Source organism: Marmota marmota, unplaced genomic scaffold (assembly GCF_001458135.2).
Source record: "Marmota marmota marmota unplaced genomic scaffold, marMar, whole genome shotgun sequence".
Lineage (NCBI taxonomy): Eukaryota > Metazoa > Chordata > Mammalia > Rodentia > Sciuridae > Marmota > Marmota marmota.
The window spans coordinates 18,444,184-18,457,069 of NW_026000057.1; the positions used below are offsets into that span (position 1 = coordinate 18,444,184).

Genomic DNA, 12,886 nt, shown 5'->3' on the forward strand with positions numbered 1-12,886 from the left:
TCAATTGAAATATCATGTAACAAACATCATAAACTTACAGTTTTTGCCAAAGCTGCCTAACTGATACCTTTTCCTCTGATTTCCTTCTGTCTCAGTTAAATTTCCATCCCATTAAGAAACTGATAAACTTTTAAAATGTTTTCATTACTTTTTTTGTTTGTTTTAGCTTATACTTAGGTCTCTTATTAATCCAAATTCTTTTAACTGGTTTCAATCTTTACCTCTCTTCCTCCAGAGCCTGATCATAACCTACTTTCTACTCTTATTTATATCACCATCTTTCCAATAATCTGTATTTCCTCCAATCAGTTTTTCTCAGGGACCTTCCCATGTCCTATTCCCACTTTGCTGTTTACACCTTTACTTACTTCTTGCCTTTCATTGCTATCACTTCACACTGTTTATTTATCCTGTTAAAAAATATGTTCCTCCATATTATAGTCTCCTTTTAAAGTACACTACTTATCACTTTCACTTTTCACACATATTTATGCTATTATTAACAAGATGTTTATTTGCTGTACACTTTTAGTCAAAATATATGTAAAAAGAGCTGATATCTTATATGATTGTTTTCTCTAGCCTTCAATTTTTTTAAAAAAATAAATATGTGTTTCAGAAATAATTGTAGCATAATTATTGCATCTGCTTCCTTTTAGGTTCATAGATCAGTATTTTAACATTACAATGTTTAGGTTCACAGTTCACTATTTTAACATTACAATGTTTTTTGTTGTTGTTGTTGTTTGTTTTGTTTTGTTTTAAGTGGCTCAGGCTGGGAATTTCTCTAGCACTGCCAGAGAAAAAGTTCAATATTTGTGTGGTTATTATGTAAGGAAGTGGGTAGACAATCATGTGACTTTACTATTCTTTTGACATTCTATTCTGATATTACTCCTTTAATATACCAGAGATGCTAAATATAGCATCATAGAATATATGCTTTTCTGTAAACACTGAATAATGAAGGGGTATAACAATTTAGACTTTCTAAACATTAAGGAAAATTAAATATTTTCCCTCAAGCAAATCACACTTTAATTTCTAACTCTACCCTATCACATCACTTTCAAAATAATGCAGAGAATCAGTTTATGTTCACAGTTTTGAGAGAAATTTTAACAAATGTTATGCACAGTAAATCATTCACTGAACACACAAGGGTTAAAATGTAAGGTTTATTCTTCTTTTATCAAGCAATGACTACAGACAGAGCATCCACGTGGTGTAAACTACCAAAGAAAGATGTATGGGACAGACTTACATTAAATCATTAAGTTACAGATATTTTATATGATTCATGTGCACAGGGGAGAAAAACTGCTAAAAATAAAGCAGATTGAATAAGTAGAAACATAAGCTGATTTTTGTTGCTTATTAATCTACCTCCCATAATGTTTCCTTAAGCTAAGAAGAAATCTACTGTATTACACAGCTCAGGATGCTATATACACATAAGATATTACACACTATAAAATTTCAGGTTTCTATGCAGTTTTACACAATGTAAAATTGAGTAAAATTTGTATTTAAAAAAGACCTTATTGAATTACCTTTAGTAAATGGAGGTCATTTCCACAGCCCAGGAGCATTTTTAGCAATAATAATAATAAATAAAAAATAAGTAAAAAAAGATCTCAAAACATGTAAGCTATTACTTCAAGCCTGGATAATTATCTGCTTATTTCAAAAAACCAACTCTTAAGTTTGTTTATACACTTCTACTGACCTTTCCTTTTTCCCCTTTAAAAACAAAACAAAACAAAAAAAACCCTTTAAATTTTACTTTTCTTCAGTGTTTCAAATAAGAGGTTTAGTTAGGTTTTCAACTACACCACACAGTTAGTGAGAAGGTCTTTTGGGAATTTTGTAGGAGTTGAACAGAAGTCATTTAGGGAAATGATTATGAATGAAGTTATTTGATGGGTTATATTTAGATAGCAAAAGCAATAGAGAAGTACATCTTTACTCACCACTGTGGGGCTGTGCCCTTATTCCTAACTCCTATTACTAATTCTCCTAAGCCACTAATGTCTCATTAGTTCTCCTCAGGTTTTTTTTTCTTGTTGTTTTTTGTTTGCTAGTTAGTTTTTTTTTTTTTCTCTTGTTAATTTCCATATATGCGGTTCACGCTGAAGCAGACACAAAATAATGCTTCTTTTAGAAGTGAAAGTTCCTGATTATGCAATACCAACACCAGGCTACATGAAAATAATCAATCCTTCTAATAATGAAGAAAACATTTGTAAGCAGTTAAAATCCCAGACAAACTTGCATTAAAAATATAATGTACTCTAGTGACTGAAAGCAAAATGATCAGAAAAACATTACAAACATTTCTACCATAATTATTTTTCCTCCCTTCCTCCCCATTTTCTATAGCATGCTGCAGATTATACAGTAAATGTCAAAAAGAATTTGCCACCTGTATACAACCTAAGGCCAACTTATGCCTTCAAATGACATTTCACTGAGGGTCAAACAAATAACTGAAGGCAGAATTTGGCATAAGAGCTATTAGATATTTTTAATGACAACAGATTTATAGCTATGAGGGTGTTCGTATGCAGCGTTTAGCCTTACTTTTCCTCCTGTGACATTCCCTTCAAGGCACAAAAGATTATAAACAGTGGATGGGACAGAATATTTTGAATTAAGAATTTTAAGTTTTGAAAAAGCCTTTTATTTCTGGGTTAAGAGTACCAAATGAACAAAGAGAAAATTAGATAAATTACCCTCAAAATGAAATGATACTTAAGTCATCTGAAATTCCCTGCAGATTATATTTTAAAAGTTTTAAAATCTGTTTTATTGTTTAAAATGTAATTATAATTTTGATTCCTCTAATTGATGTAATTTCTTATTAAATATTGTGTTAAATATTTCTCATCAACCAATATTATCGTGTATGTATTGGTTAAAAACAATCTATTTGGGACAATTAAGTAAATTATGTTTTACTAGGATATAAAATTGAAAAGTTAAGCTGTAATTTAAACAATGGATTAAGTGCAATGTACTGTAAAACTCTTCCTTCAATAATTATACAATAGGGCTCCTTAGGCATCTCCAACCCAAATGACTGTATTTCCTTTCTCAACTTCAGTGATCTCACAGTTTAACTTGTTGAGTCGTCCGTCTAGTATGAAGAGAGAGTCCTTGGAAGGTGTCATCAGGTATTGACCAAACAAGCCACTGTCCTGGATTTGCCTATTCTTCCGGTTCCAAGGCCATTCTTCTGCCTTGAGTGGTTCCTTAAGGCTCTTAATCATCTTGACCTTTCCAGAAGAGAGTTCCACAAACAGCACATCAGTTTGTTGGCTTGAACTACCATAAATGTTGTACTGGTGGGCTTCGGTGAAAGACGGCTGAAATGCCAGATCAGATATGTGCAGATTTGTGTGAATATCAAAAGCCTCCTGAATTTCTCCTCTGGTGGTGATGTACTGGACCCTCACGACACCTTTTACATCATTAATGCTGACAAGGTAGTGGCCATCTGGAGAGACATATGGAGTGCCTGTCACATCACTATTGAACCCAATGACTGAGTCGGTTACACCATCTACCATGAGCTGCCGTGGGATTGCTCCAGTGCTGTCAGGTTTGCAGCCAATGAAGTAGTATCCTCCCAAGTGTGTGTATGCCAAAGACTCAGGAATACAGCTGTAGTCCTTCAAGTTAATTGTCTTGATGTATGACATGGTTTCAAGGTCAATTTTTTGTAGTGCAGCTTCATCTTTGTGAAGAATAAATCCAAACCTAAAAAGATTGAAAACCAAAGTTAGACAGGAAGCTATAATATGGTTACCAGAAGAAAATGGATTATGGGGAGGTCCATCACAAGACCAGGTTTTGACTGTTGACTATGGTAGAAATTTATGTCAAAATCATGTTAGAACTGATCTTTAGTATCTTTGCCATCTTTTCTCTGGGTCATTCTTACATTACAAACAAATAATTATCACTCATGCTGTAGAAAGCAAAACAATTACAAGTAATATATGTACAGTTAATTGAAACTACAACAAATTTTGCTTTAAACCTAGAGAGGGAAATCAAACATTATTTTATATATCTCTAAATCTGATATTGAATAAATCAGGTCAAATAACTATAAACTCAAGAAGAATAAAAGACTTGAAAATGTGTTTGTATGGATGTGTATATGTTTGTGTTGTGTGTGTGTACACAGAACACACACATAAAAAATTACTTCATTTATCTTTTTTTTTTTCTTTGTACTGCTGGGAATCAAACCCATGTGCATGATAGGCAAGACTTATTTCATCACTTAGCTACAACTCCAGGTCATTTACTTTATGTTGTCTCTTGACTATTAAATAAATATTTATCACATTTCAAGAATTATTCACATATTTATACTTTTAATTTATATCAAAGAATTATTATATCAATTATATCAAGAATTATTCACATATTTATACTTTTAATTTATATCAAAGAACTATCTTAATAGATGCAATTTAAGGTATTAAAATATTTGACTTCTACTTACTAATTTTTAGAATTGCTTTGGTTTCAGTTTTATTATAAATTTTAAATACTAGTTTTATTTTTCACCCTTGCCAGGTTTATATTGTTATCATTTTTAATTATATACTTGCATTGTACTGGTTATCTTATATTGAATAATGAAAAACTTTGGTATTTTTCTACCAAAGCCAATTAATTTTTTTTCTCTTTAATTAGTTCTGTTTTACAGTTCTGAATATTGGCTACAAATTATCAAAGTCCTGTGGCAAATAGCCATATATTTTGAAATTCAGAGCAATAACACAAGCAGATTACCAGGAAAAAATAAGTTAAACAGGAAATGAAATGATGAGAGAGTATTAAGAACATTACATTGAAAACAGATATTGACCATCAGGATTGTGAAGGTTTATTTATTTATTTATGGTGTTAACAATATTGATTGGATTACTCCCTAATGGTTCAAAAAGCTCCTAACAATAAGAGTCAGGGAAATAGTGTTCTACCGATTTTGCTCATAAGTAAAAACTAAGATGACTTTATTGTGTGTACCAGGATGAAATAAAACAAAACAATACAATTTCTAAGGATAGTCAATCATTTTATTGTACCCTGTGTCATTTCTGTAGGCTAATTATCACAGGAAGGTCATATGAGAAAACTCATTTCAACATATTAAACAAAATATGTTGCATTTGATTTCAAATGTAAATATTCACATTTAAAAATAAATTCACATTTAATAGTATAGAAACAATAAATATCATTGTGGATGATAGCAAGAACATAAGCACAGAAATTTACTAAAGTAATGTAATTTTGTGTGACAAATTATAACTGTTTTCTAGAGTTAGGAAACCATATTCCTGTTTCAGCTGTATTTGAACATGTGTGACAAGACTATGTGTTGTCAAGATAACAATAAACATTCGTCTATAAGAAAGGAAAACTGCAATGTATTGCTACCCCTTTAAAAAGCATTCATAAATATTTACTGAACAGCTACTAAATGCAAGGCGTTGGGAGTATATTGAGAATCAACACCACTCTCCCTATAATGAGTCTAGAAATTTTGAGTGATTAAACAAATCAAAAAACTATCAGTAATTAATAATAATAGGATTCTGCTTCACATTATTTAATCTAGTAGTGATTATTTTTTCTGCATTTTGTAATGGTAGACTTGAAAATACTAATTCTAGTGTATCTCTTAATAATATCCACTATTTCTGAAATTTCTTTTTTTCTGTTCTTAACACAATGTGTTTACTTCAGTAAACACAGCTCATACCATACCTATGCAGAATGCAATTTTTATCCAAATTATGAGAGCATTAAGAAGCATTCATATTGTTTCTATATTAATTTATCTTCTAAATATTCTCCTTAAGGTATTAATGTCTAGTGTAGAAGTATATTGCAAATTTTAAATATTTTCTAAATATTATTGAGTAAAAGAACCTCAAACTAGGAACTGAATCCCATGTTTTTGTTTCCCAGCACAAAAAATATAAAATCATAAGTGTCAGTGTCCGTTATCAGACTTAACAAGTAATTATTTCCAGCTTTTGTAAAAGAAAAAAATGATACTTTTCCATTAATGGATAATCATCAAGAATATGTAGGTGTGTAGATGTATTGACATTAGTTGTGAAATTATTAGTTATAATGGAAGACATAATTCTTTTTTCTGATATAAATTGTACATGAGCTCAGAGGAAAAGCAGTAATAGGCTCATTTAATAAAAGCCATAAGCCAATCAAGTTTTGGCATTTCAGCTCTCCTTTTAACCTTGAATATTCTTGTCCCTTTGGGCAAAGAATTTTGAATGCTAATGAGAAAGAATGAGACAAGCTCACTGTACTCCTGAACTATTTTAACGTTGATAATAAAGAATGTGTGTAAGTTTTCTGTGATACAATCCAGCCCCTTTTGGAGGTAATTTAAAAAAAAAGAAAGAAAGAAAAGAAAAGAAAAAGTCAGTCCAGTTAAAAATGCAGAAGCTCTATGTGGGGTGATAAAACTGCATCTATTTTGGCATCCACACACTCCGTTCCTTTAGGATTAGAGAGGAGCTACATAAGCAGATGCATGAGAATGTCTTCAATATTTTACCACTGATTTATTGGTTAGGAAGTGTGTCTCTAATTCAAAATTTCCCCCTAGTACAGATTGATATTCAGAAGTCTCCCACTGTTCATTAGACTGTGATTAATATTTACGAGGCTCTCAACTTTCATGCCTGCTTAGTATAATAAAATTCTGCACAGTACTAGTCCTAACATAGTTTGTCTAATGTTTATCAGAATGTATATGAGAAGTTGCATGCTGAGAAATGAGTGAGTTAGAACTTACCCTCAAAAACCACTTCTTTTACTAAAAAAATATTGCCACTAGAAAAGTGTATTCTATCAGCGTAGCATTGTGTGGATTGTCAGACTCAGTGAATTTTTTTCTTTTCCAATTTTATTTGTATGTCTATAACATATAGTGTATTATATAATGTATAAGAAGATTCAATTTTAATTACTGTTTGTATGCTTCAAAGTATGGTCTTGAAACAAGTCATATACAGAATACTCCTGTTTTTGACTCAGTAAGGACTGTTCATTCCAGGCTGACTTCGTTTCATGATCAGTTTTTCAGTGCAATAGACCATATGTAAATATGGCCTTATGTGAAGTCCTTGACTTCGAAAGTCTTCAATTTACTCATCAGCAGAAGAGGATAAAAGTAATTCCTTTCTTTGAGGATAACAGTAAATGCTTATATATCACCAAACAGAAAATTGCCAGTTCTTTATATCTTAAAAAGCATTATTTTCCCGTTATAGATACCATAAAATATTTTCTTTGGGACAACGCAATATTGTAAACCATGGATGGGAAAAACAAAAGCAAACTTATTGTCAACTTTTCTGCATAGCTAGTATTTCCAGATGTTAAAAATAAACATATAGCATAACCAAAGAGTGATGCTATGCTTTGGATGCCATTTGTTTCCCAAGGGATCATGTGTATGAATCTTAGTCTTTAGTTTGGTACTATACTACTGGTGATGTAGAATTCTAAGAGCCAGAGCCTAATGGAAAGTCACTGGAAGTATGCTCTCATAAGAGAATGTGGGATCCCAATATCTCTGGCCTCCTTGTTTTGTCATGTGATTTTTTCCTCCCAAATACATTCCTGTCATTGTGGTGTCATATACTAATATGACTCACCACCAGATCTTGGACTTCCAGCCTGCAAATCTGTGGGCTAAATAAACCTCTCTTTAAAATAAAATTATCTGACTCTTGCATTTTTTATAGCAATGAAAAATCGACAAATGCTCATGAATGTATTTTCCATTGACAAATATTAGAGAGACCCTACTAACAATACAAATTCATGTTTTTCTTCTTCTTCTTCTCATTTTTATCCACACTATGTATGTCCAGTTCACACCTTATCCAACCACAAAATCTCTAACACTGTTAAGATTAGAGTCTAGCTCACTCCACTGCTTTTTCTCATTTGAAATTGGATCTTGCTATAATGCTCAAGAAGCTCTATAATTGCTAGGTTCTGGCCATCCTCTGCCTCAGCCTCCCAAATACCTGGAATTACAGATGCTCATTACCATTCCTCACTCTCACTCTACCTCTGTTAAAGGTTCTGCCTGAGTACTTGCTGAGGATATCGTGCACTGGGCCATGATGTACTGAGTAAACCTAAGCTTAGCACAGATGATTGGATTTGGAATAGATATTTGACTTACTCAATATATTTTTTTTCCTTCAAAATCACAGAAAATCCTGTGGTTGACTTTAGGACCTAGAAATCTAGGAAATCTTCTGGAGAGTTGCTGTTAGTGTTTATGTCATGGCAATTGAGAAGTCTTGCAAAGGAAGCCATTTGGCATAGAATAAAAAAATATATATTTAGAGAAAAGCATGGTCGGTTGAAACACTATGACACTTGATATAAGTAAGTGCTCCAAGATCTGCAGATGACATAAGGAAAGACTTACTCATTTCTTGAAATTTTAGTAATGAACGAGTTTCCCATTGTCCCTCCCTCAGACAGCTCTTGAATGGGTCTGTTCACCCCAAATCTCACAAGACTGTTTTCAGTCACAGTCACCCCACAACATCTGCCACGTTATTTCACTGCTATTTCATTTACAAATTCCTTATCTGACTTGCTACTGAAGGACACTTATGATTGCAATTAATGTTCAATATAAATTTTCTAAGGTCAATGCCAAGAGCAATATTCTCATATGATCCCAGATACCCTTAAAATTGGAGTAAAAAAATACTGTCAATTTGCATATTAATAATTATGTTTTTTCTCCTGGGTCTTAAGTACAGCACTGCTTATTCTCACTGTTATTTCCAGAGTCCTTGGAACTTCTTATAGAAACAGTTCTCATGGTGCCAAGTTTTAATGTTAAACCATCAGACCCAGTTCATATCAAAAGCCGGGAAGAACCAGGCATATACTCTCAGTTCCCCCATGATATTCTTCTTCAACACCATCATCTGCACCATTTCAGACATCAATTCCAAACCTTGCATACACATCGACAAATGAAAATGGAAAGTAGTGAGAGGAAGTTGGGGTGTATTTGAGAATTGGTTTATCCAAACACTATATCCTGTCATAAAAATCAACGGTGCTACAATCCACATAAAAAACAAAAGCATTTCTCAAAACTTTTCTAATGCCCATTATTGAAATGTTATTCTTTCAAATAAAATTCCAGAACTCATGAATTTGGTCCCAAGAATTAGTTGTATGTATACTTTACATATAAAACCTACCTCTAAAACATGATCAAGTGATGATTACCTAATAAGTTAAGAGTAGGCAGGATTATTTTCTTTGGTTTTCTAATCAAATTATATATTTTTAAGAGAGGTAAATAGGGAGCCTACATCCTGGGAACAAATCTTTACTCCTCACACTTCAGATAGAGCCCTAATATCCAGAGTATACAAAGAGCTCAAAAAATTAGACAATAAGAGAACAAACAACCCAATCAACAAATGGGCCAAGGACCTGAACAGACACTTCTCAGAGGAGGACATACAGTCAATCAACAAGTACATGAAAAAATGCTCACCATCTCTAGCAGTCAGAGAAATGCAAATCAAAACCACCCTAAGATACCATCTCACTCCAGTAAGATTGGCAGCCATTATGAAGTCAAACAACAACAAGTAGTGGCAAGGATGTGGGGAAAAGGGTACACTTGTACATTGCTGGTGGGACTGCAAATTGGTGCAGCCAATTTGGAAAGCAGTATGGAGATTTCTTGGAAAGCCTTGGAATGGAGCCACCATTTGACCCAGCTATTCCCCTTCTCGGTCTATTCCCTAAAGACCTAAAAAGAGCATGCTACAGGGACACTGCTACTTCGATGTTCATAGCAGCACAATTCACAATAGCAAGACTGTGGAACCAACCTAGATGCCCTTCAATAGACGAATGGATAAAAAAAATGTGGCATTTATACACAATGGAGTATTACTCTGCATTAAAAAATGACAAAATCATAGAATTTACAGGGAAATGGATGGCATTAGAGCAGATTATGCTAAGTGAAGCTAGCCAATCCCTAAAAAACAAATGCCAAATGTCTTCTTTGATATAAGGAGAGTAACTAAGAACAGAGTAGGGACGAAGAGCATGAGAAGAAGATTAACATTAAACAGGGATGAGAGGTGGGAGGGAAAGGGAGAGAGAAGGGAAATTGCATGGAAATGGAAGGAGACCCTCAGGGTTATACAAAAGTACATACAAGAGGAAGTGAGGGGAAAGGGAAAAATAATACAAGGGGGAGAAATGAATGACAGTAGAGGGGGTAGAGAGAGAAGAGGGGAGGGGAGGGGAGGGGGGATAGTAGAGGATAGGAAAGGCAGCAGAACACAACAGACACTAGTATGGCAATATGTAAATCAGTGGATGTGTAACTGATGTGATTCTGCAATCTGTATATGGGGTAACAATGGGAGTTCATAACCCACTTGAATCAAAGTGTGAAATATGATATATCAAGAAATTTGTAATGTTTTGAACAACCAACAATAAAAAATTAAAAAAAAAAACAAATTATATATTTTTCCAGTTGGAAGATACTAAAATGACAACCCCTTTCCATACATAATTAATATGTAAACCTAATACATATTAATACAAACTACTAATACATATTAATACAAACCTACACACAATATGTCACTAAAATGATGGCTCCATTCTATAACAACTGACAGTGTTTTCATGGACACAAACCATAAATCTGACATGAACCATCATTCACCAGTTTATAAATTCCTTTATATTTAGTTGTTTTCTATTATCCCACACTGACCCATGTAAGAAACGATTGAATTCTGTTTCTACTCAAGTACTAGGTGATTTAGTTTTTATCTGAACTTCACATAAATATCTCAGTAAAACATACCTCTTCATAAAGAGTTGTTGTGTTTGTATTTGGAGAGGCCAAGCACAGAGAACTAGAATTGCCACATTTAGTGAAGGTTTATAACTAGAACAAGGATGGTTTCTGAGTAATCTCGATGCTTAGCTGTGTTTGCAAAATTATGACACTTTCGAGTTGCTGCTTTCAAAACATAGTATAAAAAAAGCTAAAGCTAAAATAAATAATATGATACTTTTCTACCTGACTTTTGTAGAGATATTATTAGGATTTTACACTGAAGATTGTAGCTACATTAATTTATTTTTCAGCTTTCATTTCCAGAATTTTTTCATAAAAAATTAGAATATGTTTCTGAATACTAAATTCCTTATGTTTTTCTTCTCTTGTATTCTATCATTCTAATATGTAGCAAGACTGATTCTTCCAGTAAAAATTGAGATAACTTAATTATAGTATTTCAGAGTAAATAATCTGATCCCTAGCAACTAAAATATATGGAAAAATCAGATTTACTAAAAATTCTGTGCACACAGTATATACTTTAGGTTGTATTTCACATGCTGAAGTCCTCTACCTGTTTCTGAATAGCTTAAGAATTCAGGATATTAAACTGACAACTAAACCATAAGATGGCATTTTAAAAGACTGGTTGTTCTTCCTAACTGGGTTTGTAAAAATCACATGAACATCTGAAAAGAGCAGCCTCCTCAGTTTTACACATTTTTCTCATAGATTGTGTTTTATGCAGAAATTGATAAATGGATCAAAGATGATATAGAAGAAATGGAGTAAGTAGACAGAGATACAGTTTATTGAGTACAGAATAAGAATTAGAAAAAAAAGTAGGTAAAAAAATTAAAACACACTACTTAATCAAAAATTATTATCAAATTGTCCATTTTATGCCTGCAAGACTGAAATAATGAATGAAAAAGCAGCTCGACGAGGAGTCAGGTTTTATACAATTTGGGTTCTAGACCCTACATGACCAAATCCACTAGTTGCAGTACACTATGTGAAATTTTCTGAAGGAAATGGAGAGAAAATAAATGTTCTCTATCCCCAATGTGAATTATAGTGAAGCAGAGTGCTTACAATTGTACATTATGGCTTTCGAAAAGGGTCTTTAGGAACTTCTGCAAAGATGGGAGAAGGAATAAATGTTGCTGCAATGTATTTAACTAATAATTTACATATTTATTACACCAGACTTTCACTTGAAGACAATTTATATTAGTCTGTATCCCATAAGAAAAACAGCAAATTACAACAAGAATAAAAAAAGGAGAACACAATAAAGGGTTGGTTTACAGAGAAAGGATAGTTGTAGTAATATGGGGAGTTTAACAATAAAGCTTCAACCATTGCTAAGACCCTGGAAGTATGGAATTTTATGGAGGTATGTTTTGTGTTGATCTGTGAACTCTTATATATAGAAATAGCTGGTCTCTCACAAATCAGCAGGTAAGGAGCTCATGGTGGAGGCTACATGCTCAGCTCTCAGTCCTTCCTTTAATCTTCCATCAGACTTCTCATTGGCCAAACCAACCAGAAGTCAGCCAGCAGCCTTCTGGAGCATACCAGTTAGAAAGATTACCATCCATCGCTGGTATCCTATCTGAGTTCAACCAGCAACCAATCCACAAAGTTAAAAAAAGCCGCATGAATATGCACATTAATGTGATTAAGTCAAATATAATGGACTATAGTTATAGATTCCTATGGATAATTGTAATTAGAAAGCAGTGTACTAGATATACATAGGAAAACATGAACATGTCTTTAAAATTCATGTAGAAACACAAACAAAAAAAAAGATAAAATTTGAGTTGTATGTTATTTGGATATTTATATAAATGAAAATATGAAATAAAATGTCTAATTCACAAATCCTACAGTGAAATAAGGGCCACATTAAATATGTGAGATGTTTTCACTGTAATATTTGGAAAAGGG

At 32.9% G+C, this 12,886-nt stretch overlaps 1 protein-coding gene across 4 annotated transcripts in view; it reads right to left on the bottom strand.

Annotated features, from left to right (window-relative positions):
* Nucleotides 1-1,164: 1,164 nt before the first annotated feature.
* Nucleotides 1,165-12,886, bottom strand: part of Fstl5 (follistatin like 5) — a 762,470-nt gene continuing 750,748 nt past the window's right edge. For all 4 annotated transcript variants that reach the window (XM_048813586.1, XM_048813584.1, XM_048813585.1 and 1 more), the window contains one exon: nt 1,165-3,762. In XM_048813586.1, the coding sequence (XP_048669543.1) occupies nt 3,060-3,762 (703 nt within the window). In that variant the 3' untranslated portion in view covers nt 1,165-3,059. The remainder of the gene's footprint in view (nt 3,763-12,886) is intronic.